The 25,545-nt window shown below is 34.6% G+C and overlaps 2 protein-coding genes across 6 annotated transcripts; one reads left to right on the top strand and one right to left on the bottom strand.

Moving 5' to 3' along the window:
- Positions 1 to 1,369: 1,369 nt before the first annotated feature.
- Positions 1,370 to 9,611, bottom strand: LOC148854488 (uncharacterized). Of its 4 annotated transcripts, none has more exons than XM_088982140.1 (3): positions 9,142 to 9,445; positions 2,537 to 3,212; positions 1,370 to 2,022 (listed from the first exon to the last, which is right to left on the bottom strand). In XM_088982140.1, the coding sequence occupies exons 2-3, from the start codon at positions 3,109 to 3,111 to the stop codon at positions 1,875 to 1,877; spliced, it is 723 nt and encodes a 240-aa protein (XP_088838266.1). In that variant the 5' UTR covers positions 3,112 to 3,212; positions 9,142 to 9,445; the 3' UTR covers positions 1,370 to 1,874. The 4 variants fall into 4 exon arrangements, 3 of the variants coding, with proteins under 3 accessions (XP_088838266.1, XP_088838265.1, XP_088838264.1); XM_088982139.1 differs by having other exon boundaries at positions 2,537 to 3,427; positions 9,142 to 9,430; XM_088982138.1 differs by having other exon boundaries at positions 2,537 to 3,356; positions 9,142 to 9,355.
- Positions 9,612 to 18,947: 9,336 nt separating this feature from the next.
- Positions 18,948 to 21,584, top strand: CRR7 (chlororespiratory reduction 7). 2 transcript variants are annotated; one of them, XM_088982142.1, is made up of 4 exons: positions 18,948 to 19,142; positions 19,242 to 19,361; positions 20,711 to 20,838; positions 21,189 to 21,584. In XM_088982142.1, exons 2-4 carry the CDS (start codon positions 19,277 to 19,279, stop codon positions 21,459 to 21,461), a joined length of 486 nt encoding a protein of 161 aa, XP_088838268.1. In that variant the 5' UTR covers positions 18,948 to 19,142; positions 19,242 to 19,276; the 3' UTR covers positions 21,462 to 21,584. The 2 variants fall into 2 exon arrangements, with proteins under 2 accessions (XP_088838268.1, XP_088838267.1); XM_088982141.1 differs by lacking the exon at positions 18,948 to 19,142 and having other exon boundaries at positions 19,150 to 19,361.
- The last annotated feature ends 3,961 nt before the right edge of the window (positions 21,585 to 25,545 follow it).

The following is a 25,545-nucleotide window of genomic DNA, read 5'->3' as shown; positions in this document are numbered from 1 at the left end:
CATCGATTTTCCTCTCCCCCCCGCCCGGCTTGCTCTAATTAGGGGGTGTTAGGCAACATAATTGCTTTTGTCTTTTAAAACACAAAAACAACTGCCATTTTTGTTGATGTAGCAGCTGTTTTTGTCAAACAACTGTGAACTCAACCCCTGTAATACTGCTGCAGGAGGCTTCAATGCACACAAAAGGCATACACAAAGCGGACCTCCTGTATTTTCAGTTCACTTTTAATACCACCACATGTAATGCAGGTGCCTTCTGGCTAGTTCATGGTAAAGCCAAATAACATGTCAGGTGTACTTAGGGCTGTAATCAGATCGGATGGGGAAACTGATAGCGGTGATCTGAACCCCATCGGATTTAAAGATTTGGATTCGAATTCGAATCCATCGGATTTAATCCAATTCCGCTACAAATTTTCTAAAATATTAGAAATTTTAAAATTTATTTATTTTTTAACCTTTATATATAATAAATTAATATAAATATAACACACCAAATTTATTATAGACATAAACTCACATATAATATAATATATAGAACCTTCTTTTTATAATTTTAAATATAATTATATATTAAAATTAATAAATGCTATATCATAATCGAATACCGGAATTTAATCGGATTAAATGGGGTCAAATCCAAATCCGATCTGATTATTAATCAGATGTAGATTGTAACGTGTGAATTCGATCCAATTACATATATATACATCACCTGAATCCGAGATAATCGGCTTAAGTGCGGGTTGAGTCTCGGATTTTCGAATACCATTGACAGCCCTAGGTGTACGTAATTAATTCACCCTAATTTATGAATTCACCTACAGTCAAAGACAGTGATGAGATCATATGAGAATGGGACACCTTGTAAAAATGCTTTTTCCCTGTTTAGAGAAATGAGAAATGAGTATATGGTATTGTAAATAATATGGGGAAAGAGGTTTCAAATCTATGCATCAAACCCCTCAGACAAAGAGAGTAATGATTGGATTGGTGATCACTTGATCACTCTGCCTCAATCCATTTTCATCCATTGTTGTCAAACTTGAAACAGAAGACAAAGGTTGTATCAGTCGATGCAGTATTTCTATTACTTTTATTACAAAGACATCAATCGGAACTATGTTATTCAACCCCTTAAATGGTTCTAAAACGCGATGCAAAAGAGGTTTATATGGAAGCATCACCGTACTTTTTGATCATCTCCCAGTACAACAGCTATGAATCTGTATCTGTTGGTCCAGTTCCATATATATGAGTCCAGTCTAGAGTCCACTCCTCCCAAGACAGATGGCCTTATGGTCAAAAACCAAATGTTTGTGGTGAAGGCATGTAAGAATTTAAATCTAACAGTAATGGAGATAAGATATAAAAATAACAAGTTTCTAAATACCACTACTATTGTACATGGAGGTACAACTCAGGTGCAGTTAAAACTAAACCAGAACCAGATACAAGTTTCCTTTCATTCTTTACAGCATCGAATAGATAATTGTATGGAGATTCCTAAGCCATTCCCTTCCTTATCTTACTTCTTATTCTTCATCTCTTGGTGCTGTCCACGAACTGTTCTCACATACAACCAAATAAAACCAAAAGAAAAAGAAAAGAGAAGGAAACCGTATCTGAACAAAAAACTAGATTAAGAGGATGCTAAACTAACCAATGAGATAAGATTAGAACAAGTGCACGCGACAGCATTTGCAATTTGACAGGACCTATGATGCTAGGAATCAAGTCATGAATTTCATGTAGAGGTCCCCATTTTTGAATACTTATAATCTACAGGGCGTTAGGCAGGCATGCATCTGCGGATGGAGACACATCTTTAAGGATGTTCATTACTGGAGAATCTGGAACACACACACACACTCTCAGGAACAGAATGGGCAACAGGAGAAACAGGAAAACCAACTGGTCTGTGCTGGTTTTGGGGCTTCTGTTGTGGGCTGTGGTTGTGGCTGCTGCGTTTCATCCGATTCAACCTTCACTGAACCATTTCTACCACCTTCCGCTGTCAATCTGCAGATGGACAAGTTAATTAGTTGTTTGCCTGAGGAGACCACACAATGCAAATATAGAAAGTTGGACATCCTGACTTGTCTGTGCAGTTTTATGATGAAAACTAACTAATAGAAAAATGTGTCAACAATTTGCTGAAACACATGAATGCTCGCATGCAGGTTAACTAGGTACATGGCAATATGAGTAGGGAAAGAAGCATACCTTTATTTATAGGCATATATGTAGATCCACACACAAAGTTACAACATTATAATAGAAATAAACTCTACTGACACACAGTGACACAGACAAATAAAAGATGGCATACCAACATGGATGCAAGTGCTACATACCAAAGATGCCAAATTCATGTACACATATCATCTATGCATATATATATATATATATATGTGTGTATGTGCTGACACACAGAAGCATGCATGCATGTATGCACATAAATATTATCTTCATATAGACACTTTGATTGGATCTATTTCTATTAGTTTATGGGGTACGAGGTAATACAACTTACATGGGAAAAGCAAAAGACTTGATGCTGCTTCCACTCACATCAGAACGGTGAGACGACTGACGGACGACCTCAGCAGAAGGTACACTTTCCTTTTCAGCTGTTGCCCTTATGACCTCCTTCATAGTTTCAGCTGCTGCTTCAGCCACACCTAAGCTATCCCCCAAATCTGTATTGTTGTTACCATAACTCGGTGACATACTGACTGGGGATGGACTACCTGGAAAACTCAACTCCCCAGATCTGCCCAGCTCATCAGATCTACCCATCAAAAAGTCTCTGGAGAAACTGCTATTACCAACATGGATGCTGAATAATGACTCGTTGGAAGCCACACTCCATTCCATAGGTGTTTTGGACTTGCTTCTTGCAAATACAGAAGACGGGATCCTATATGGATCAGGATCTTCAGGTCGATCCATCATTTGGATTTGAGGGGACTGCTTTGTAGAATCACAGTCGAAGTTAAATTCAGCATTGGCATCAGATAATTCCGGTGAGGATGTCAGTTGTGGTGTTCCGTCCTCAAAATCACTTGATGAGTGAGAGGAATTTTCATCATCTTTAAAATCGGCCATATCAATTGATTCGACTTTAAGTAAACTTTTATCCACTTGGAACAAATCGTCAAGTGAATCTGATGATGATGATGACAATGACGATGGTCGTGGTTTTTTCCCTGAGAGAAGAAAATTACCTTCATCAGAAGTGGCTCCTGGATCTTTGGCACTGCCACTGCCGTGCCCAGATTCCATGATTAATGTTATGGAATCAGACACAGGTTTCAGGCTTCCTATAACATGTCATCCCTAAGGATAATATTCTGCAAGTGTGGAAGATATAGAATATGTAAGATTTCGAATTCCATTGCATTGTAAGGATAGAAATGTGCACCTGCAAGTTCATGTGTGCTAAAATTACTTCTTGGGTTTAAGATCATATCAGCAAAAAGAAAGGAAGAAAATGGAATAAACTCATATTTAAATAACAAAGGAAGAATGGACAGAGCAACAGCTTAACTAAACTAAGCCTTGGCCCAACCATATGAGGTTAGCAGATGGAAAAATAGGCACAAAATATCAATGTGGGGGCATGGGGCTGGCTTCACGAAACAAATATAGACAATACATAATTATTTTCACTTAAGGCTGCGTTTGGAAGGAGTGCAAACGCTGAACCATTGCAAAATTGTGCGCTGGTACAGCTTTGCATCTGTTTGGTAAAGGTTCAAATATCCTTCGCTTTTTCGATGTAAAAATGCACATAGGCCAGGTTTGTATCGAAAATAATTGCAATTTTTGCTTTCATAAAAGCAAAGCAAACTTTGCTATCATTCTCGGTCGAAGCATATAGCATGCCGTCTGCATTTCTGAAGATCTAGAGAGAGAGAGAGAGAGGGAAGGACAACTCCGAACCGAAATTCCACTATGCGATCTTCTGAAAAAGCTTGTGGTTGAATAACTCCAAATTGGAACTCCACCATTCCGATCTTCTGAAAAAGCTTGTGATCAAACTATTGCCTTTGACCTCTAAGAGAGGCAACTTTGTTCTCGCTCAATGTGGCATTTGATTTTCTTTTTGGTTTCTCATTTTATTTTATTTTTTCTTTGTTTTCAAGTCACCTACCTTGTCGGAAGAGAGGTTCAACCTTGTTTTGAAAATCCATTGGAGTAGTTGAAGTATCTCAAGCAAAACCTTCGTTAGTCGTAAACCTAAGAAGATTTTTCTCTTTTCTCAACCTTAAAGTTTCTATATCTGTGTATTTCCCTTTTCCCATGTGATTTGGAGCCATTTCCTCTCATTCTTATTTATTATTCTTATTCCTTCTCAGTTTTCTTCTATTTTGCCTTTTCATTGTTCCGTTTGAGTTCCAACACTAGAAGCTCCAGCAATAGCAACAACAGGTTTGATCGATTGTTTATTTTGATTTGTATTTATATTGAATTTTATTTCTATTGTTGCGTTAAAAATATTAGTAGTTGTGTTTTTCTCTTTGACATGATCAGCAAGTAGTCATATGAACAAAATAACTTTATCCATAATACCTCTCTCATTAGTCTCATTAGTGTTATCACTAATATTGGTATACATGATATGGTGACAACACCCATGCTTGTTTTTGGGAATTAAAATATGTATCAAACAACCCAATTGGAAATGCTTTAACCACATTGTATGTGGGAAATGGATCTATTCAAGATGGCTTTGCGGTGTTTAAGGTCATGGAAAACAGGGATCTAATTTCATGGAATGCTGTTTTATATGGAATCCGAGATGGTTAGTTTTGCAACCAAGGATTTTAACTGTCTCATCTATCTATCTAAACCAATTTAACAATATACTTCTTCATGTTTGTCAACCAATTATCAGCTATCTTATCTATCTAAATCATATTTAGCAGAATTCAAGCTATAAAGATTGAACTTTGACTCATGTATGTAGAATCGCATGAGTGTTGAATCATGATTCTTTATTAGCATGAAATTCATCTGATTCTGATCCGTGGAAAAGTTTCCCATAAACTTGAGTGTTGATCCCAACCCAATAAAAAAAGGAGGGAGACGGTGATACAATAGTGAACATGTGGGGATAAAAGTCATTGATTTATTCTAGTTAATCGTTCGATGTTGTAGAGAACTTCCTATACAAAAAAAAAAATGCATTTGAATATATGATCCTAACAAATAATTAATATTTATTGATGCCCAAAGATTACAAAAATTTTTGTGCCCAAATACAGCAAAAAGGAAAATCTTGGTGAAATATGCCCCAATACCAAAAAAAAAATCCTAGTTATCAAATGTTTTGAAAAGCAGGCCAGACATTTATCAAAAAAAAAGCCAGACTCCCAACAGCGAATTTTTGGATCCAATCATAGCGCAAAGTTGTACTGACGAAATTGATTGGTTGATGCTCTATTCTAGCTAGGCAAGAAAAGGAAGAATAGGGTAGTGGAGGCTAATTAGTCTTGTAGGGGTGCTTGGCACATTTAAACTAAATGCTATTCTTTACTAGAATTAATAGAATCACTACTTAGTTAATGATAAAAAAAGGAACTTTAATCCTTGATCAACTATGATTTCCTAGAGATTTCCTATCAAATATTAGGCTTTCTAGCATGATAGACAGGGAGGGAGGGCCCAGGAAATAAATGTTTGCATTCATGATGATACTCCTTTTTTTCCATTTTTGGTCAATAATGAGATGATAGGTTTCATTAAATACAAATCTATGAAAGGTTTACATTGGAGAATAAGGTGACCTCCAACTGTAATGTAGAATACCATACAAAATACAGAGATATTTCATCAGTTTGTGATAATTTCCTCCTAATTCTTGTAGAAGTTTGCTTGCATCATGTCTTGAACTCTTTATGTGTGGATGCCCAAACTTTAATAAGAGAGTTAATATTGTTAGAGAATTTGGTAAAATAGTGGCATAGAAAAATCTTCAAAAATTCTTCTATTTTGTTCATCCAAAATCCCTGAGAAGATAACTAATTCTCTATTTCGTGGTAGTTGAACATACTGTCATCCATCTGATCATTTCTGATGCATCATCATGTTATGCATTTTTAATTGTCATGTTACAATTTGTTTTATTTTTTCTTCTACTCCTAGAAACATACCTAGTCCATGTAACTAGATCCTTCTAGAACAAAGAAAAGCAAAGAATTGCAGAACTGCCATATCATATTGTCTCAAAAAGAACTCTAATTCCTAAACTATTGAATCAATGACTATGAAATTTCAAACACAACTAAACTATGACTAGACAAATTAGAAACAATGTCGGACCCCATAGAAACCATGCAAAATAATAAAAATATACTTCCTTTCTAAAACTACAAAATACATGAAAATTCAGAAATTCCATTTATGACTTATTTTCTCTTGCATCAATACTCTATAGCATTGCCAATGGAAAGGGATTAATGGAGAGCAGATGACAAAGAACAGAAAGGAGGTTTTGTGTCTATGTATGTGTGTAGATTGGATTTGTAAGTTGTTCTCCAAAGCCTGAGATACTGCAGTCAATTACCAAAACCCTGCTTTCAAACCAGAAATTGAAAGATCACTTACAACTACACCTGTCTCAAAAACACCCACAAGTACTTTGTCACCCACTGAGCACCATATTCACTCACAGTGTAGTCTAGGTGGTCAGTTGTTATCCCTCTCATTGACAAACTATGTGGCTATGTTGGCAGTACCTCGTTAGAGGCTCTTCTTAGGTGGTCCTATCTCCCAAATATACATTAACAGTTCACAACACTGCTACTGTATGGTTTAAAAAACAATTCATAGCATAGAAATAGACAAAACTTGCACTGCCTGTAAAACTATTTGCAACAAACCCCAATTAATGTTTTTAGTGCAAAAACAGGCTAACATAGAAACCCAGATCACTCTAAAGGAGAAGCACAAACAAAGAAACCTAAACCGAAACTTGGCAAAATCTTGGGTGGGGTCAACACCCTAGCCATCCTCTAGGACAGGGTAATTGCTTAGAATTGTTACCCTAGCTCTCATGAAGTGCATGAATTCTAAAAGAAATCTAAGTTCTCATTTTCTTCCTCCCAACTAGTTTATTTTTCTATTTTGTGGTCGTTTTATTGCTTTTCAATTAATTTTCACTTTTACAACCATGGTAAGATTTCTTTGATTGATCCAATGGTTTAAAAGGCACTCCAAGGTTTCACAGCACAGGCAATGATTCGGTGACATTCAGAAGGATCCAAGTTGTCAATGGCATTCAGGTCCTCTAACAATATGGGTCTGAGATCATTCGCCCCTCTGTTTGCAGTAAAAGCATGTTGTCAGCATTCTTTCTTAAACCCAAGTCATTAAAGTAGTAATTTACAGGTTGAAGCATCTATGAATTGAGGGAAATTAAATACTCATATTTAAATATTAAGGTGGTTGAATTGTAATTTACATATTGAAATGTGAATTGAGGGTGAGTAACGTTCAAGTGTTTGGTGTATGTTAGCGACGGTCAAGTGAATTGAGAATGGTGATCAAATGTTTTGTACCGGCCGAGCCAAATGCTGACAAATATGTATTTAGTATTTGCATTGACTATGCCAAACAAGATCCAAACATTTCATACATGTAAAACCAAGCCGATTTTGCATTCCACTAAACCGGACAACTTATTGTACTGTTCACTTTTGTATTTGTACTCTTTCCACAGCAGCCTAAACAATACAAAAGTTCTGGGAAGATATCATTAACCAGATAATAACGAGTAGATATGTACTTATTCACTTAAATAATGCATAATTACTTTCATAGTTTCACAATTACATGATATACGTAGCATTCAACACCTTTTTTATAAGTTAAAAGATATTAAGATAATATAAGCACAAAGAATAAATAAAGGTTCAGTACAAAGTTCAATGGCTATTAAATGGCGATAGGGAACCCAACCACACACATTGAACACCTTAACTATCGCAGCAATAAATGGCTATTAATTGGCCCAGAGTCGAGGAGAAAAGTTCAATGGCGATCATTTCATAATTGATATATACAAAAGATTCTTATCAAACATCAAAAGCTGAAATGATTCATTCCATTTAAAGAGTTTCTTCTTTTATATTTGAAATCATAAGTGCACCACCCAAGATGGATTGAAAGCAAGAAAGTTGATAAATATAGATGAAAACATCTTGGTATTTAAACCAAAAAAAGAAAGAAAATAAAATACATCGTAGATAATGAACTTCTGATTTCTGAATTCATAGGCCAGGGAAAATTCAAATTAAACTGATTTGGTTTCAAATTCCCACCTAATTAATAAAAATTAGTATCTCGTGTGAAAAGTGGCTTGTCAAAAATTCTCTCTCTCTCTCTCTCTCTCTCTCTCTCTCTCTGTATTTCTCTTCTGTCCACAACATTTTTCCATTTCAACTAGTTTGCATTTTTCGATCTACAAACATCTCAGTCTCCGTTTTACACCAAGTGTTTGATAAATTGAGATGCTAATACTTCCAGTAATTCATAATTTCTTGGAATTCCAACATGTAACAAGTTATTTAGAAACGAAAATTTAGGTGAATTAAAACAAAATGACAAATTTTCAAAGTTCCTTTGAAATGATAGTGCATCATAATTAAGTTTCAGAATTTCCCTCCATCTTTTTCTATATATTGATATTCTCAAGTAGGGAACCTTTCAATCTGCCTTTTCATTTCCTCCTTTATAATTCATATATGTGTAGCACTTCTCCTTCCCAACCTTAGCCACAGAAATTCTCACGAGGGTTCAACAGATCTAGCATGCTCTATTCTAGCTAAACACGACAAGGAAACATCAGCACTTTCAATCGAAACATAAACAAAATAATAAATGATCTTACGATGAACCCTTGTAATTCCCAACTCTGGACCAGTATTAAATCTGTGCAAATTAAAAAAAAAAAAAGGAAAAAACAATGAAAAGAAGCAAAACCCATACGCTGAAACCAACGCTAAAGCTTATTTAACATAATATTAAGATTTAGCAAAAGGAATTCTAAAGAAAAATAAAAGCTGATGAAAATATGAAATGGATTGAAGTAATAGAAATGGAATGCCGTCGTTTTTTTTAGTATAAACATACCTAGATTAAATGGGTCGATTGCAACAGGAATTGGAAGCGCAGGTAAACCCGTTCTTTCTTCTGTCTCTCACTCTCCTTCTTCCTTCCCTTTGTCGTAGGTGCTTCTGTTTGGAGGGGAGAGGAGGGGGAGGAGAGGAGGAAACGATGAGCGGAGGAAAGAGGCGAATTGGGGATTGAGAGGAATTGAATTAGGATTTCCGATAGAGGCCCGGACGGAAGGCCGAGCGACGTTTTCGACATTTTTATCCTCCCCAAATAACGAAATCTTGTTGCCTTTCGCGCCATTCACCAACTGCCTCTCTCTCTCTCTCTCTTTCAAACATCAAACATGCAACGCGCTTGATTTGATTTCATTCTGGGAAATCGTTTTCCTTTTTTCTTTTCCGTTACTTTTAAAAGAAAGTGTAAATTGCTAAACCTCTTCTAAAGTTTCGTAATTGTAATTATGTCTTGAAATTTCTGATACAGTTGAAAGACACGAAAATGTCCAATTTGCTTATAACCGATACATTTATTTTTCAAATTTGCCCCCGTATTTTCAAACCGTAATTGGCCTGGATTGTTGGATTCTTTAGCTCAGGAACCGTCTAGGTAGCCGGTTCCCTTTCACCCTTAGTTCGGTTCTTGGCAAAAAATTATTGACTTGGTCAGTGACCCCTTAATTCGGATGGTTGAATCCTCAGATCATCGATCTGAACAATAATTTTTGGTCATTTTTTAATATTTTATTTTTAAGTTAGAACATGCTGTTCATTCAAACTGGATAATTGAACCATTAACCTAAAAATCAGTGGCTAAAGCGGTTCTAGTTTTAGCTCAATTTTCAAAACCTTAATTTGCCCTTCCGATCAATCGCCACCCGAAATCCTTTCAATCTCTTTTTCAAAATTGATACCCCCTCCATTAAAAATCCCATCTTTCTCATCTAAGGGAAAATTTGGCAATTAAAAAACTCAGTTGCTAACATCAGCACACCCATTTCTCTTGTAAGAGCATTTGTTTTTAGAGGCCATGTAAGGGCAGTTGTGTTGTTTAGAAAATGTAGTTGGTGATATCTAACAAATTCAATTAGCTTTTAAATTGTGACCCAACGAAGGGGTTTACTTGAAATTATGTAAAGAAGTATACGGGAGGTAGTTGCAATTACTAAATTTTATGGGAGATTTCAATAATAGTTGGAAACTTCAAGGAGGTTTCAGCAATTTACCCTTAAAATAATGCCCTAGCTAGGGGCGCTCACGGTTTGGTTAACCGAACCATGGGGCATTTTGTGGAACTAAACTGATATTTGTGGTTTTTGGAAAATTAGTAACTGGAACCGAACCTAATCCAATCGGTTAACTTGTTCGGTTAATCATCGGTTCAGTTCATCGTTTTTTCAATTTTTTAGTTTTTACAATATATATTATAAAAAATATATAATAAATGTTATATTTTAAATAATAAATATATATATTTATATATAATACATATTTTTTAATTTATAATATATAAAAAGCATAAAATATATATAATATATATAGTATACATATATATATATATATATATATATATATATATATATATAGTATAGAAATATATGTATACCAATCAGTTCAGTTAACCACCGGTTTTTTATATTGGTTAACCAAAACCGAATTGGTACCTTTGTCTTTCTAAAAACACCGAACCAAAATTGAACCAACTGGTTCGATTAACTGATTTTTTTGTTCGATTTTGGTCGGTTTGGTTTTTCTGTTTTTTTTACTCACCCCTAACCCTATCCATGCATGATAGCTTCTCCCTCACACAATTAACATCCTATTTTTTCATTAAATAGCCCTCTTAAGCATAAGTCTATCCACATTTTTTTTTAAAAAAGAAAAATATGATAACTTCGCGCATGTGTACATATCACAAAAAGATACAAATTCCCACTATATCATAAAAAAGTGGGGGTGGTTGATTCCACTGTTTTCAAAACCGAACCGGACGGTCGGACCGAAAAAATTGGGAACCAGTCACCTGACCGATTCCATTTTCCTCCAAAACCGCTTTTTCCTCCAAAATCATTGATTTTGGTCAGCAAACCACTGAACCGGCTGGTTAACCGTTCGAACGGTTTTGACTGTTTTCCAAATTTTTTATTTTTGTCAGAATGGGCCGACCATTTGAATCGAACGATTGGACAGTTCAAACCAGTAATCGGACCCCTGACCGGTTTGATCACCAGTTTGTTTTTAAAAACCATGGTTGATTCTACTCACAAGATAGTTTAATTTGATTTTAGTATTCACTTTTTCAAGAAACGAGTAACCCATTTTCAAATTTATTTTCAATAATCCGCTTAATTTTTAATTTGTTTTGAGTTTTACCTTCAAAACATATCCAAGACTTCAAGTAACCAAAAGATGTGACCAACATTTGCATTCAAACTCTTTATTTATGGGAATGGACGAGGAATCCTTGTGAAACATGGGTGTGAAACCCTAGAGCCGCCCCCTCCACAATCTCCATGGTGAATCCCAATGGGGATCCATCCTCCTTTGAAGCTCTCCCCTCTCTGAAAAAAAAAAAAAAAGGAAATCTCCTCATATTCCCATTGTTAACACTACACTTAATCAAAGAGAACAACCTACTATTGTTTTCCCAAAACAGGTATCGTGACAGTCGTATGATTTGTTTAAATGGGCTCTCATTAAGGGTATCAATGAACCGGTTATGGATTGACCCCGTACAGTTCAAAATTAATTTGGATGGATTGGATGGACCAACAAGGCATATTGGCAATCCAATCCAAAATATTTATTAGATTGGACTGGACCTGATACATCTGTAATAAATTTATATTGGATTGGGTTGGATTAAGTCAATATCTGGGCCATTGATATAAGATACAAATATATGTGTCAATGAACTGAATTTGGATTAAATCCAATCTAAATCAAAATGAATTTGAACAGATTAGATAGTCTGAACATTGAATTGGACCGGTCCAAATTGGTCCAAAACATTCATTGGACTGAATTGGACCTGGTTCATTTATAATAGACTGACATTGGAGTACTGGATCGGATTGGACCAAATCCAGTCCAATTGACACCCCTAGCTCTCATCCGCAAGTGCATGCATGACCGACCCTCACTGCTAGAACCACATGATTTTATTTGCAAATCCTTTATGATAAAGAATAAGATTTGGGTCGCAATGTTGGACGCCAAGAACATCTTGATTCATTTTGCGGAGGAAGATCTTCACAATCTTTGGTTGAGAGAAGCCTTCAAGGTCAGATCTTTTATTGATCGACTTTTCAAATGGGTTCCCAATTTTACATTTAGTTGGGAACCATCTATTCTTCCAATTTGGATTAATTTTCCTTATTTGCCTATGAAAGGTTCCACATAGCCATCGTCATATTGTTGTTACCTCAACTACAAATTTGGAAATATATATATATCCTTAAACTATATATGGGAATGTCACATTTAGGTATGGGTGTTATTTTGATAGATTCTGATCCCAATCCAATGACGAACAACGATATATATTAGGTCTCCTCTATGGCTCTCGAGTCTTATGGGAAAGACACATGTATTGTTGAAGATACATATGACTTGTTTAATCTGATGATTTTGGATGATCTATGTTTGTGAAAATCTGATTCTCGTGGATTGATAAGGAAATATGGGCTAGTGTGTTGTAGGCACATCTTTCACAACAATGCTGAAGAAACTAGCTTCGTTAAGTACTGTTATGAGGAAGATTCTCATAAGGAAGCAGCAACAGAGTAGAAGAATTGGCCAGCTCTTAACAAGAAGTCAGTAATTCAATAAATTTTAGTTTCCTGCTTTCTTCTAAACCAGCATTTGCATGATCAAGACAAAGATCATGAGCGTGGGCTGAAGGACGAGGCAATTGGTGGTGGTCTGCCTAAAGGATGGTAAATGACTAGAAGGTCGGGTGGTGAAGGCAAAGGTGAGGGCTAGAGTGGGGAGAAGGGGATAGTGGAGGAGATAAGAATTAGGGGTGATTATTTCAGCCTGGCCCAGAAATTTTGGGTTTGGGCTTGGGCCCGGACTGGCCTGCATATATTTACACTTATACATTTTGTGTATAATGTATACATGTTATTTTACATTATATTATATATTTTATATATAAGTATTATAGCATGACATGTAGAATTTATATTATATGTAATATTTCATATTTTATAATGTATAAAATAAGTTTATATGCATGTTATGTCATTTAATATATAGATATTTAATGTTTTATATATGAGTGACATTGGCCCGGAATTAAGCCCGATGTGGCCTGAGCCCGTATACACTTGGGCTAGGGCTTATGTTTCAGGCCCAGAACCCCAGGCTGGGCCAGGCCTAGGCCCAAGCTATTGCCCTTATCATAAGTGCAAAGCCCAGCTCGGGCCCAGCCTGGCCCAGTCCATGATCACCCCTAACAAGAATGCTAGGGTTCTAGTATGGATCTCGGAATGATCTCGTGTTGGGGGGATTTGAACCTCTCCTATCTATAGATGAAGAGGAACCAACTATAAAAGGAAAAGAGGAAACTGATGGAGGGAACTTTCTTGTTTCGGAAAGGTAGTTAGAGTTTGTTATATCTAAGACGGGTAAGCGATTCAGGGTTTCACCACGTTTATGAGAATATCCTGATACCAGGACTTCCTGCCTATAAATGTGAGCATGTTTGTAGCTACAACCCCTTCTAAAGTTTATTTGTGGTTGCATGGTATGGCATCTCTCACAAAAGCGTCCAAGTGTATGGGAACGACCCATTGTTATGGTTGCATCGCACGTTGTTTTCATAACCTTTTTGTATGTCGGGTCAGGTAACAAGGTGGATGCAATAGCATGAACTCTATTTGCATATGCAGTGTTGAACAAGCCTAAATTTTCTAATCACTTTTTCTATTCACTTTCTATCTGCCAAGAGAGATGAGAGATGTATGACAGCAATTCACAGCGGATAGAGAATGGGTAGTAAATGTGAGTAAGAAATCCCGAGTGGTGTTGGGACGTGCGACTCTGCGTTTCTGATTCCCAAATATGCGATTCACACTTGTTATGGCGGTAGTCATAACCTCATTCACAGGCTTTTCTGCATTGGAATTACCTACATGTACTTACGATGACCACCCATTCAAGAAATATATTATAGCCAAGGTCATGGAGAAATATAAGAAATATAAACATACTTAGGTCAATAAGAACAATCAAAGCCATAACACCCATCATTCCCTCATACAGAAAATTATAACATGTTTTATGTGGTTGGAAAAAGGTGTGGCTAACACACAATTCTAAGTATGGTGTCTTCTAGAACCATTGCACCATGTATAGTGTGATGTGTTCTCGTATAAGACACATCAAATGATATGTTATACATTGTGGTGTGTTTTTAATGGGACACTTATACAACATAAATTGATACCAAAACGATTGATAAGACATCAATACATATATTTTCAACATATGTACGTGTTATATTGAAATTAATTTATTCAGATAAAGCATAATAAAATAATTATAAACAATAAAAAGTATAAGTATAAGTAATAAAAATAATTATTAAAATATATTAATTGTAATAAAAACAATTTAAGTAAATATAATAAAAATTGTTTGATCATAATAAAAATAATGATTATTTACTGATTATAAAAGACTAGAACTAAAAGAGTCGTAAACCAGAGAGAGAGAGGGGCACCAATTGACCAATGGTGGACTGGTGGAAGCTTATTTGGAATAGGGGGTTGAGAAGCATGGAATTTGATAGGACATTGAGCATGGGTGTGACTCGTTCCCAAACACTAGAAATTGGCGTAGCTGGAATGCGATATTTTGTGTCACAGCTTTGGAATAGAATGGGATAAGAATCTACCACGTTACTGAAAAGCCGCCCTAATAGTTAGTTGGCCACTGTCTGAACTTTGAAGTAGAGCTGATTATTTCTGTCTGGCCCAGAAATTCTAGGCTTGGTTTTTGTGTTTATGTTCGGTTTTGGCTTAATACTTTAAGCTTGGCTTAGGCCTGGCCTACTTTGCATATATTTAAATTTATATATTTTATGTATAATGTATATATATGTATATATGTTATTTTATATTATATTATATTTTATATATAAATATTATAACATGACATGTATAATTTATATTATATATAATATTTTATATTATATAATATATAAAATAAGTTTATATGCATGTTATATCATTTAATATATAGATATGCAATATTTTATATATGAATGACATTGCCCTTAAATCAAGCACAGTCTGGTTTCAGCTCATATAGACTTAAGATAATACTTATGTTTCAGGTTCGGAACCCTAGACTGGGCTGGGCCCAGATCTAAATTATAACCCTTATCATAAATGCAAAACCCGGCTCGGCCCATAATCACCCTACTCTGAAAGCATGGGATCAAATATGCATAATTGTAAGTTATCTACGTTAAGGCCAGTGGAAAACCTTGGACCTCAAAATACATGCAACCCTTTCCATCCCCACCCCTTAATCGCCCCTGTGAACGTGTAATATGTAATAGCACCAAAAAATAATAATAATAATAATAATAATAACACACATGGCTTTTGTGTGTATGATAGTATGGCCCACAATAGCACCAAAACGAGGTCATTCCACCACCTAGATATATGCATGTTGGTATAACCAAAACCATTATTTTGAAAATAGGATCGGATTGGTCGATTGGATTCATTGAATCGTGATCCGGGACTTTGGCTGTTTGGTCATATCATAATAATGGCATTTGATAAAAAATTGGTGAAAATTGGCTAATCGATCGGTTTAAATGGAAAACCGACAAACCAATCCTGATTTTGCCAAACCACCCAGGTCCTTTAAGAATTGAAGTTTTAAAATGTGTTTAGTAAGATTTAAATCCATGAATTTTAATTTCTGTATATTGTTTAATTACCATTAATTCATTTTTTATTTATAGAAAATATAAATTAAGAGATTTTAACTCTAGTCATTTGCTTTAAAAATTAAGGAAATTACCATTTATCTATCATATTTAAATATATTAAAAGTTACAACATATATTATATATAATATTTATATGACCCATAATATATATATATATATATGTATATACCATATCATCATGGTTCAACCCTGATTGAACATCTGACCCATGAACCTCTCCCTTCTCCCATTTTATGCCTACTCTGGTTTTCTGAACATTGACCAAAACCATTATGATTCGACCAATATGTATTCACACACTTAAAGCCGTGATCATTAGATGCTTGTTTAAATCAGTGTGATGTAGTATGTAGGATTGAAGGTTGAGTTAGTCTTGTGATTGAAAAAAAAAATACGAATCCAGCTTTGAATATATGCACACATCCATGCATATATGTAATTGTGTCGACAAATTCAAGCTTAGAAGGCAAAGTGTCTATTAACCGAGATAAAAAAAAAAAAAGGTAACAAGAAGTTAACAAAATTTGGCCAATCCGATTACAAGGGTTGGGAGTTCAACAATTTAAGTGATCTATAACTAGGGGTGTCCATGGACCGGTTTTGGGTTGGACTCCATCCAAATCAAAATCCATTTGGACAGATTGGATGGACCAATAAGGCATACTGAATTTTGACATATTGGACAGACCAATATGATGTATTGGACTGGATCTGGTCCATCCATGATAAATTTATATTGAATTGAGCCAATATCTGGTCCATTGATAGAAGATAAGAACATATGTGTCAATGGACCAGGTTTGAGTTGAAACCAATTTAAATTAATAGGAATTTGAACAGATTGAACAGTCTCTAGACTGGTCCAAATTGGTCCAAAATATTCATTGGACTGGATTGGACCAGGTCCATTTGTAATGGACTCACATTGGACTGGGCCGGATTGGACCAAATCCAGTCCAATTAACACCCCTATCTATAACTGCCTTAGTTTGACCCATCTTGCATTTCTAGAATCGCTAGAGACATCCTAAACCAAGGTTCAAAATACAAAGTATACCCCGATATACTAGAAGTAGAAGGTGCGTATCAAGGGTTTTAAACAATCCATTGCAATTTTTATTTTCAAATATATGAAAAAAATTTAAAACCTAATATTTTAAAATACGGAGGCGTGACGCAAGGCATTCTACTACCTAGAAGTGTGAGGTGTAGTTCATAACACAAAAGACATAAGCCTCCCAAACACAAGTACGCCTCCTTAAGAAGAGGGGATTAGGAGGGGGCTGAAGAGGAAGGGGGATCTAATTTTTTTATTTATTTTTAATAAAAATATTTTATATTAAGAAAAATAAAGACGCATAGCATTAGTGAAAAAAGGGGAAAGGGGTCATGTAAAAATAGAGGCAAGCCAACGAAACAAGCTAAAAAAAGAAAAAAAAAAAAACTATCGTAGCACAGGTCTTTTAAAACATTGGTCCTAGATAGTTAATTTTTCCCTTGACATTATCGTAGCACAGGGCTAAAACAAAAAAAATTATGGCCTTAGATGTATTGCAACAAAGCAAACGACTTATTTAATTGTTTCAGGGAAAATGTAGATTGCAAGTTCAATATCTAACTTGTGATTTAATTGTTTGGGATAATTTTAAATTTCGATTTATGTTTTTAGTTTGATTTTCTGAATTGTAGAAATCAAATCAAACTGTAAAGCAACGCACGCACACACACACATATATATATATATATATATATATACTTTATAAAATTATTATATATTATATCATATATTAATATATAAATATAATAATTTTCTAAATCCCACCGACAGAATGATCCAAACTGTATTAGAAACCAGACCAACTTGTAATAAAACAGTTAGGTATGATTTGGTTTATACACAAATGATTTAATTTGATATGAGATCTTCTCCAAACCGGATGTGCACCTCTGCTTGCAGTCCTAAGCACGTGTATTGTCATTTGAACCCACGTGACACCAAATCTCCTACTCATCAACGTGTCAACTGGATAGGTTTCTTCAATCTTTAGCCAGGTAGGAAGAGTCCCGATATGCTGACAATACATATTGTTAACCACTTTCTAGGGGTGAATTCGAGTTGAGCCGAGTCAAATATTTGGTTATTCGAGCTCGACTTGTTGAAATTGTGTCAGTCTCGAGTTTGACTACAAACCAATTTTTTTTTCTATAAAATAAAAAATATACATATAAAAATATTTGTTTATTTTATAAACAAAAAATTAAAAATTATAAAAATTATTTATTATTATACATATAAAAAGTAAAAATATACATATAAAAATACTTTTATTTTATATACAAAAAATAATAATTATAAAAATTTACTATTATACATAAAAATAAAAATATTATATATAAAATAAAAATTATTTATTATATATATTTATATGTATATATATATATGTATGTATATAATAAAAAAAACATTTATTTATTGTACTAGGCTTGCTAACCTCATAAACTGATTTTCACTTGCGAACCTCATAAACGATCATCCTCTATATCGAGTTTGAAGTGAACTTTTCACAAGTCAAGCGTAAATAACTTGTAGCCACCCCTACCACGCGCTCAACGTGCGGCTTGATGAGCGTGGCCAGCAGATCCGAACTCACTAAGAAGGTTAAGTCACGGCCCAGGATTGCGAAGAAGGCCCATTTCTGTCGGGATAATTGCTATGAGCCGGACAAGACCCATAGCTTGTTTGAATTGGGATCGGCTCTTAACAGCCACATCTTTGGCAACATCGGAGTGGGATCTGCTCTTCACACATGGGCGCCTCACAGAAACATCCACGTGCATTGGGAACATATCAGGAAATGTTCTCAATGCAGGATGTGCGTGTGAGGTCAGAAACATCTCCCGATGTGCGGCTGGTACATGTATCCCTAGACCCTTATTCCATTTGGTAAATGTCAATGAAGCTAGTGATGGCGGGAATCCGTTAATCCGGTGGTAGTGTTGTAAAATGTACTGTAAAGGAAGGGCCAAACACACAGAGCAATAGTGGTACAGATTTCTCTTCCTTCCAATATCCAACTGGATATAGGTGGGTTCTCTTCCTTCCTGCCTGCGTTCAGCTTATGGGTTTCAATTTTTGCGTGACAGAAAGAACAGAAGAATTTTGCTAGCACAGAAGGAAAATGCTGAAAGCTACAAGAGGAGTGACATCAATGGAGGGAGCTTTGGAGAAAAATCGACTCAACAATGGGCTTCACAACTTCAACTGTAAGTGGTGTACATTTATCTTCGATAGTGTCTGTGTTTTATCAGTCCTTTAATTGAGAATACGAAAATAAAACACTGGATGAGTTTCTGTTTCTTTTCTGTTGATTTACGTAAAAGAAGATGGATTTTTGACTGGGTATTGTGGAGTTTTGGTTCTTGTGATTAATGGGTTTGCTTTCGGTTTCTTGTTCTCTCACTTATCTGGACATTTGTGGGTTGATATCTGGAAGTATGTTAAATTAATGGTTAGAGTGCTACATGGTTGGTTGTTTCGAATATTGATATCCTCGTAATCAATACATGTAATTAGTTCGAACCGGGTAATGTAAGATTATTTTTGTGTCGATACTTATAAATTACAGTAAAATCGATCTTGGTTATGTTGTTGTGCTTGTTTTTTCTTCAAAAAAGAAGAAGGATAACCATGGAATATATAGGTAGTCTTTACTTTTTTTTTCCCTTCAAAGAAGCGCTTTCATGCTTATACCATCGAATTGCATATATGTTTTAAGTTCTTCCAATCCCATCTACCAGCTAGAGCTGCAAATGGCAACTGATTGTCCGAATTCGAATTCGACCCCATTAAGGGTGATTCATCTGAATTCAACCTGCTTATAATTGGATTGGATCAAATATGGATCTACCCCTATACATTGCGATATATCCGATTTGATTGGACTTAAATATGTATGCTCACTATACTTAAAATTTATATTGTATCTATTGGTAAAGTTGGTTTGAATGTTGCGTTTTTACTAGATTGTGATAGGTTCAGTTTAATATAAGTAATTTTCAATTCATTTTGTTTATGAAATACAATATCCAAGTCTTTTTTTAGTTCACTTTACTAATAATATATAATACTTTGCTCATTTTAAGTTTAATTTATTAACAGTTATTCATATCCAATTGTAATCCAAATTCAATATAAATCTAATGGATAAGATCCAATTTGAATTCGGATATAAACAAATCAAATTTTGATATATGAATATATCTATATCCGATCCAATTTGATCCATTTGCAGCCCTACTACCTGCTTCCTCCCCTCAAGCTTTTAAGGTTGGCAAATAGGGAACATGGTTTCATTAAAATATCCGAAACAAAGAAATCTCTTTTCCTCCAAGTTCCATCTAAGGGATTGCAAGCAGTCTTTTTCTCTTCTTAATGAAAGCCAATGACTCAATGTAGTACAAAGCAGATATTTTGGATTCCATGAATTGCAACGCAATCATTCTAATTTGTTACCATAATCTTAAGTTAGCTTAGAATCAGATTTACAATCAAGATTGGAAAATCTTTGCTCTGCCACTCACTAACAGTTCCATCTCTTTTGCCTTCTTTGCAGGTAAACAATTATCCGGTTGCTTCATTCAATCGTCATTTACTCGATCAAGACCAGTAGCTAAGAGTGATAAAATGGGCTCTTTGATTTATAGCACACTGCGCACAATGGAAAAACGGGACAAATTTCTGGTATAAGTCAACCATAGGTTTCCTGATCATGTTTGAGTAACTAGGACAGTGCCCATGCTTCATAAACTGCTAATGGAGTATGGTGGGCTGATGGTTTCCTTCTTACTTCTTAATGCCATCTTTCCTTTCTTATTTTAGCGTCTGTCTAACATTTTACACGTGCAAAGATTTGGAGCTTCATCCAATGATTTGAACCTATTATACTAAATCTTAACTCAAGAATGGGATATACTGAAAACTTACTGTTTTAATTTATCTGTTCTTTTTCCGTGTAACATTTTTTTTTCAAACATCATATTATTGTGCTAAAAGCAAAAACTCCCCTTTTTCTTGATTGGAAATATTATCAGATTTGTGCAATGAGGAGAAGAAGGGCATATTTACAGACTGATACGTATGTCCTTCTGGAGCCTGGAAAGGGTGAGGAGTTTGTCTCTGAGGAGGAGTTGAAGGCCAGGTTGAAATACTGGCTTGAAAACTGGCCTGGCAATGCATTGCCCCCTGATCTTGCAAGTTTTAAAACCATTGATGATGCTGTTTCTCACCTTGTAAAGTCTGTTTGTGAATTAGAGATAGATGGAGAAGTTGGTTCTGTCCAATGGTATGAAGTTCGGTTAGAGTGAGGAAAAATCATTTAATTAATACATCTTAGCTTAAATGATACTTTTTATTGTTGTCTGTATTTCATGTATGTTCTCTGAAAACAAATTGCAGTATAGTCAAGAGAAGTAACTGAGTTTCTACCATGTAATGGTGTAAAATGGTTAGGAGAAAATCACTGAGTTTTCCCATTTTGGGGCAATTGTAGTAGAATTTTGCCTTGACATGTTTTATTTATTGCACATGGATGGAGACATCCAGGACATACCTCTATTATCCTTGTTCCAAAACTATAGTCAACGGTTCTTGTTATGTGAACCTGGGTGGGCATATGAAGCTGATGAATAAACAACTTATCTGAAAAGAGCCAACAAAAAATATCTAATTATAGGATCATAGATTTCTATAGAATTTAACTCAAGCTACATCATTTTCAGTCTCTGTGCAGTTGCAGTTTTAAGTTTTATGATCAAAATGGCACATAATTGGCAACACAATTTGCTAAATCAGGAACATAGTACACCTGGTAACTATGGTCTCCTTTGTATGATACCAACATGTTGCCCAGGTAAAGTCAGGGCATTTGGCTATGGTTTAGAAACCTTTTACTTGATTACAACTGTTATCTGATTTCAAAATTTTCAAAATACAGCCAACTAATTGGAAGTGATAATTTATTCTTTTGTGGGCTTGTGTTGTGTGGTATGTGAGACTTGTTATTCTCGTGGCAAGATTAAGACACTTCTATGCAAGTCTCCCCGAGTTGAATTTGAATCATTTTCTTATGGTGGGAATTTATTAATGTTTATGGATAATAGAATTCATGTGGAAGTAGCAATTTTGATCCATTTGAAATGAAAGATTGGTTAGAAACCAGCCTGCCTTTGTAGATAAACTAGTAAAAAAGTTTTGATGCATGGGAAATGGAAAAAATAATTATGGGATAGAATGGGGACAGAGGGATTTCCTTAGTTAATAGGAGGGGAAGAAATCAACCATCTAGTTATGAATACCAATTCAGCCATCTTGGTTAATTGCTAGGTGAAGGAAATTTACTAATTAAAACCTTATTAGTCAAGGGAGAAGGTATGTAATTTTATTACAGTGTTAATCAACAGGGTAATTTGAATTTATCAGCTTGTTTGTAACAGTTGAGTATCTGTTTGTAATGATTGAGTATGGGTTTGTAACAATTGAATATGGTTTGTGATAGTTGGGTCTGGATTTGTGGTAGTTTGTACTTGTTGAGTATGTGTTTTTAACAGTTGAGTATGGACTTATGGCAATAGGGTATCAACTGATACAATTACAGACTGACATAGTTGATCTTTCAAGGGTTTTAACAGTTGAGTATGGGCTTGTGACAATAGGGTATCAAGTGATACGATTACAGACTGGTACGTAGTTGATATTTACAATCCAGTAAGCCCGAAAATCATTATATGTCAGACCATCTTGGCTGATTCATATTGATACTTAAACTATGTGCTAAAGTATTAGGGTAGCAAGGGAAGCAGAAGCAATAGGTTAGTCATAAACTCTGAAAAAGTTTCCAATTTCGTTTCTTGAATTCTAGAATTGGTAAAAATTAGATAAACATTTGATTAAAGCAAACTATAAATCATTAAAAAAGTACAGAAAAAACTGAAGCAGAACTGCAGAAGACATGGAATTCTCTAGTACCGATATCTGGTAGAAGTTGGAAACATTATGATAAATTGGCCAACGTGTATCCATCACTAATTAACTCAAATAAGCTCAAAGGAAGAAGAGGATGAGCTATTTCAATAATTATTTTCTACCTTTGTCTCATTTTTATTTTTAAGTAATATTGCATGACCATGTCAAATGCTAACTCTCTGTCATCAATGTAATAGACATAGTCTTTCCGCCTCCAACACTATTACACCTTGACTGGCATAAAAGAACTGTTGATCTAATTTCAAGATTACAACTTTCTAAAAGGAAAAATCAATTAATAAAAACAGGTAAAATAGCAATAGTACGAGTAAAACAAAGATAAAGAACAGACAGAACGTTTTGTCTCCAAAAGGAGAAAGCTTAGTTTTGGTGGTTATTTCATTACTAGTAAAAGTATGCGTGTTGCATGTGGCAATATCAAACGATGATAGTAGTCAACAACCAAATGACCTTACTGGTCGAACCATTAACCTATTTAACAAGGAAAATGGAATATGATTAAGACATTAATTCATTTTTTTATTTGTATTTTAGCCATTTCTATCTTTACTAATAATAATTCTTATTTTTCAAACATATTTTTGTGTGATGTGAAGAATATATAATATTAATGCATGCTCAAATTCTACAAAATTAATAAAAAATTCTATGTTTTTATTTTTATTATTTAATTTATGAGATGATAAAAATTACTTATTTACCAAGAGGAAATACAATTCCAATATATTGTTTGAATATTGGTTTTTTAATATTGTATTCAAATCAATTATTTATGTATAGTATATACTATTTATATATAATGTATATGTTATTTATTATTTATTTATAAATATGTTATTTATATTGCATTTTTGTAAATTTTTTATATGATGAAAATAGTTGAAAAAATACTTATATTATTTTTGTTTTTTATTTCAACAGTTATATAATTTATTAATTTAAAAAAAATTAAATCAGATCATATCAGATTCGAATATCTGACATCTTGATTGGATTTGGGTTCGAATCAATATTTATGAAATCCGATTGAATCTTTGGCTTAGATCAGATTTGAATATATCGTAATTCAAATCTGATCTGATTTGTTTGCATCCCTACCAAACCACTTGCCTACGACAACTTAGATAATTAAATTATTGAACCATTTGACATGGTTAGTCGGGTCATGTGTTAGACATTAATACTCTTTATTTTTTATCCTAATTTTTATCCCATTTCTATCATTAATGAAAATAATTCTCATTAATTATACTTTTTATATGTGATTTATTTAATGACTTAAATGCGAGACTTAATGAGAGGTAATTAAATGTACTTAATGGTATTCTTTTAATTACATATTTTGCCATTTCGATGGAGATGAACTAAATTCAAGAGGAGTATTTCAGTAAAGAAAAATTCCAGAAGCCAATACCTCATCTTTCACACTTTTATAAGTAGTATAGATATAGATTTGACATAAATCTTTATCATTTAGTTTGCATATTCCCATATTTAGGATCCATTTGATTCACAGTTGGAATGAGAACCAGAATTATAATCCCTTAGAATCGGAAGCAGAACGGTTCTATTCCCCTCCCCTGTTTGGTTGAGACTGGAATCGGAATCAAAATTGGTTGGAATGGGATTCTCATTCTCAGGAGATGGGGAAGGAATGGCCATTCCCTCAAATGGGGGAATGTCATTCCACATGAATGGAAATGGTATTTTGATTCCGCCCAACCAAACAGTTGGACTATTCCGATTCCAGTCCCCTATTCCTGCAAACCAAACAGAGATGTTTGTGCAAATTTCTACTCTGAAATGTAACATTGCATTTTTAATTCAAATTAAAATGGTGAAAAAATAGTAATAAGATGGTGTTTGTTGGCATCCTTTTTGATGAAATCTAGGGATGCTACTTAGGCTAGGTTGGGTCAGGTTGATGTCAACCCAAGCCGAACCTGAGGCAAAGAGTTCCTCAAACCTAACCTGGCCCGATTTGAGCCTCAACCTGATAAACCTAGTCCAACTTGGCAAAACTTTATTGAAGCATGATAATTATGTCCTTTTATATGTAATAATCTTGAAACTGAATTATATTGAACTCAACCTTTGAGGCAAGGAAATGATAACATGTGGCAAGGGGAAGTGGAGAAGTTGGGCCAACCTAGGCTCAACTCAACCTGAAAACTTTGGGTTGGGGGTTCAACAGCTTCGGGTTGGGTTAGGGTTAACGTCAACCTGACCTAATTTGGCTCGACTCAAACTCCTATTGAATTGGGTTAATATGAAAGTTTGGCATCTGATTTTTTTTAGGGTTTCTAGCAGATAGGGGCACAAAGTTGCCCTTAATATCAATAAAAAAATTTATATAATAACTAAAATATGGTAGTTTTTTTTTTGGAAAAATATCAAGAAAGGGCA

This window comes from Nelumbo lutea, chromosome 4 (genome assembly GCF_056320005.1).
Source record: "Nelumbo lutea isolate HS-2025 chromosome 4, American lotus-T2T, whole genome shotgun sequence".
Classification (NCBI taxonomy): Eukaryota; Viridiplantae; Streptophyta; class Magnoliopsida; order Proteales; family Nelumbonaceae; genus Nelumbo; species Nelumbo lutea.
The sequence above is the reverse complement of the archived record's forward strand: the minus strand, read 5'-3'. Positions and strand labels throughout refer to the sequence as shown.

What these genes read in the sequence shown, in the direction of transcription:
- CRR7 (XM_088982142.1), top strand. Translation starts at nt 19,277, where the DNA reads ATGCTGAAAGCTACAAGAGGAGTGACATCAATGGAGGGAGCTTTGGAG. An exon ending in TGGGCTTCACAACTTCAACT is followed by an intron (nt 19,362 to 20,710) that starts GTAAGTGGTGTA and finishes CCTTCTTTGCAG; the next exon opens with GTAAACAATTATCCGGTTGC. An exon ending in AAAAACGGGACAAATTTCTG is followed by an intron (nt 20,839 to 21,188) that starts GTATAAGTCAAC and finishes AAATATTATCAG; the next exon opens with ATTTGTGCAATGAGGAGAAG.
- LOC148854488 (XM_088982139.1), bottom strand. Translation starts at nt 3,288, where the DNA reads ATGGAATCTGGGCACGGCAGTGGCAGTGCCAAAGATCCAGGAGCCACT. An exon ending in AAGTCTTTTGCTTTTCCCAT is followed by an intron (nt 2,023 to 2,536) that starts GTAAGTTGTATT and finishes GTCCATCTGCAG; the next exon opens with ATTGACAGCGGAAGGTGGTA.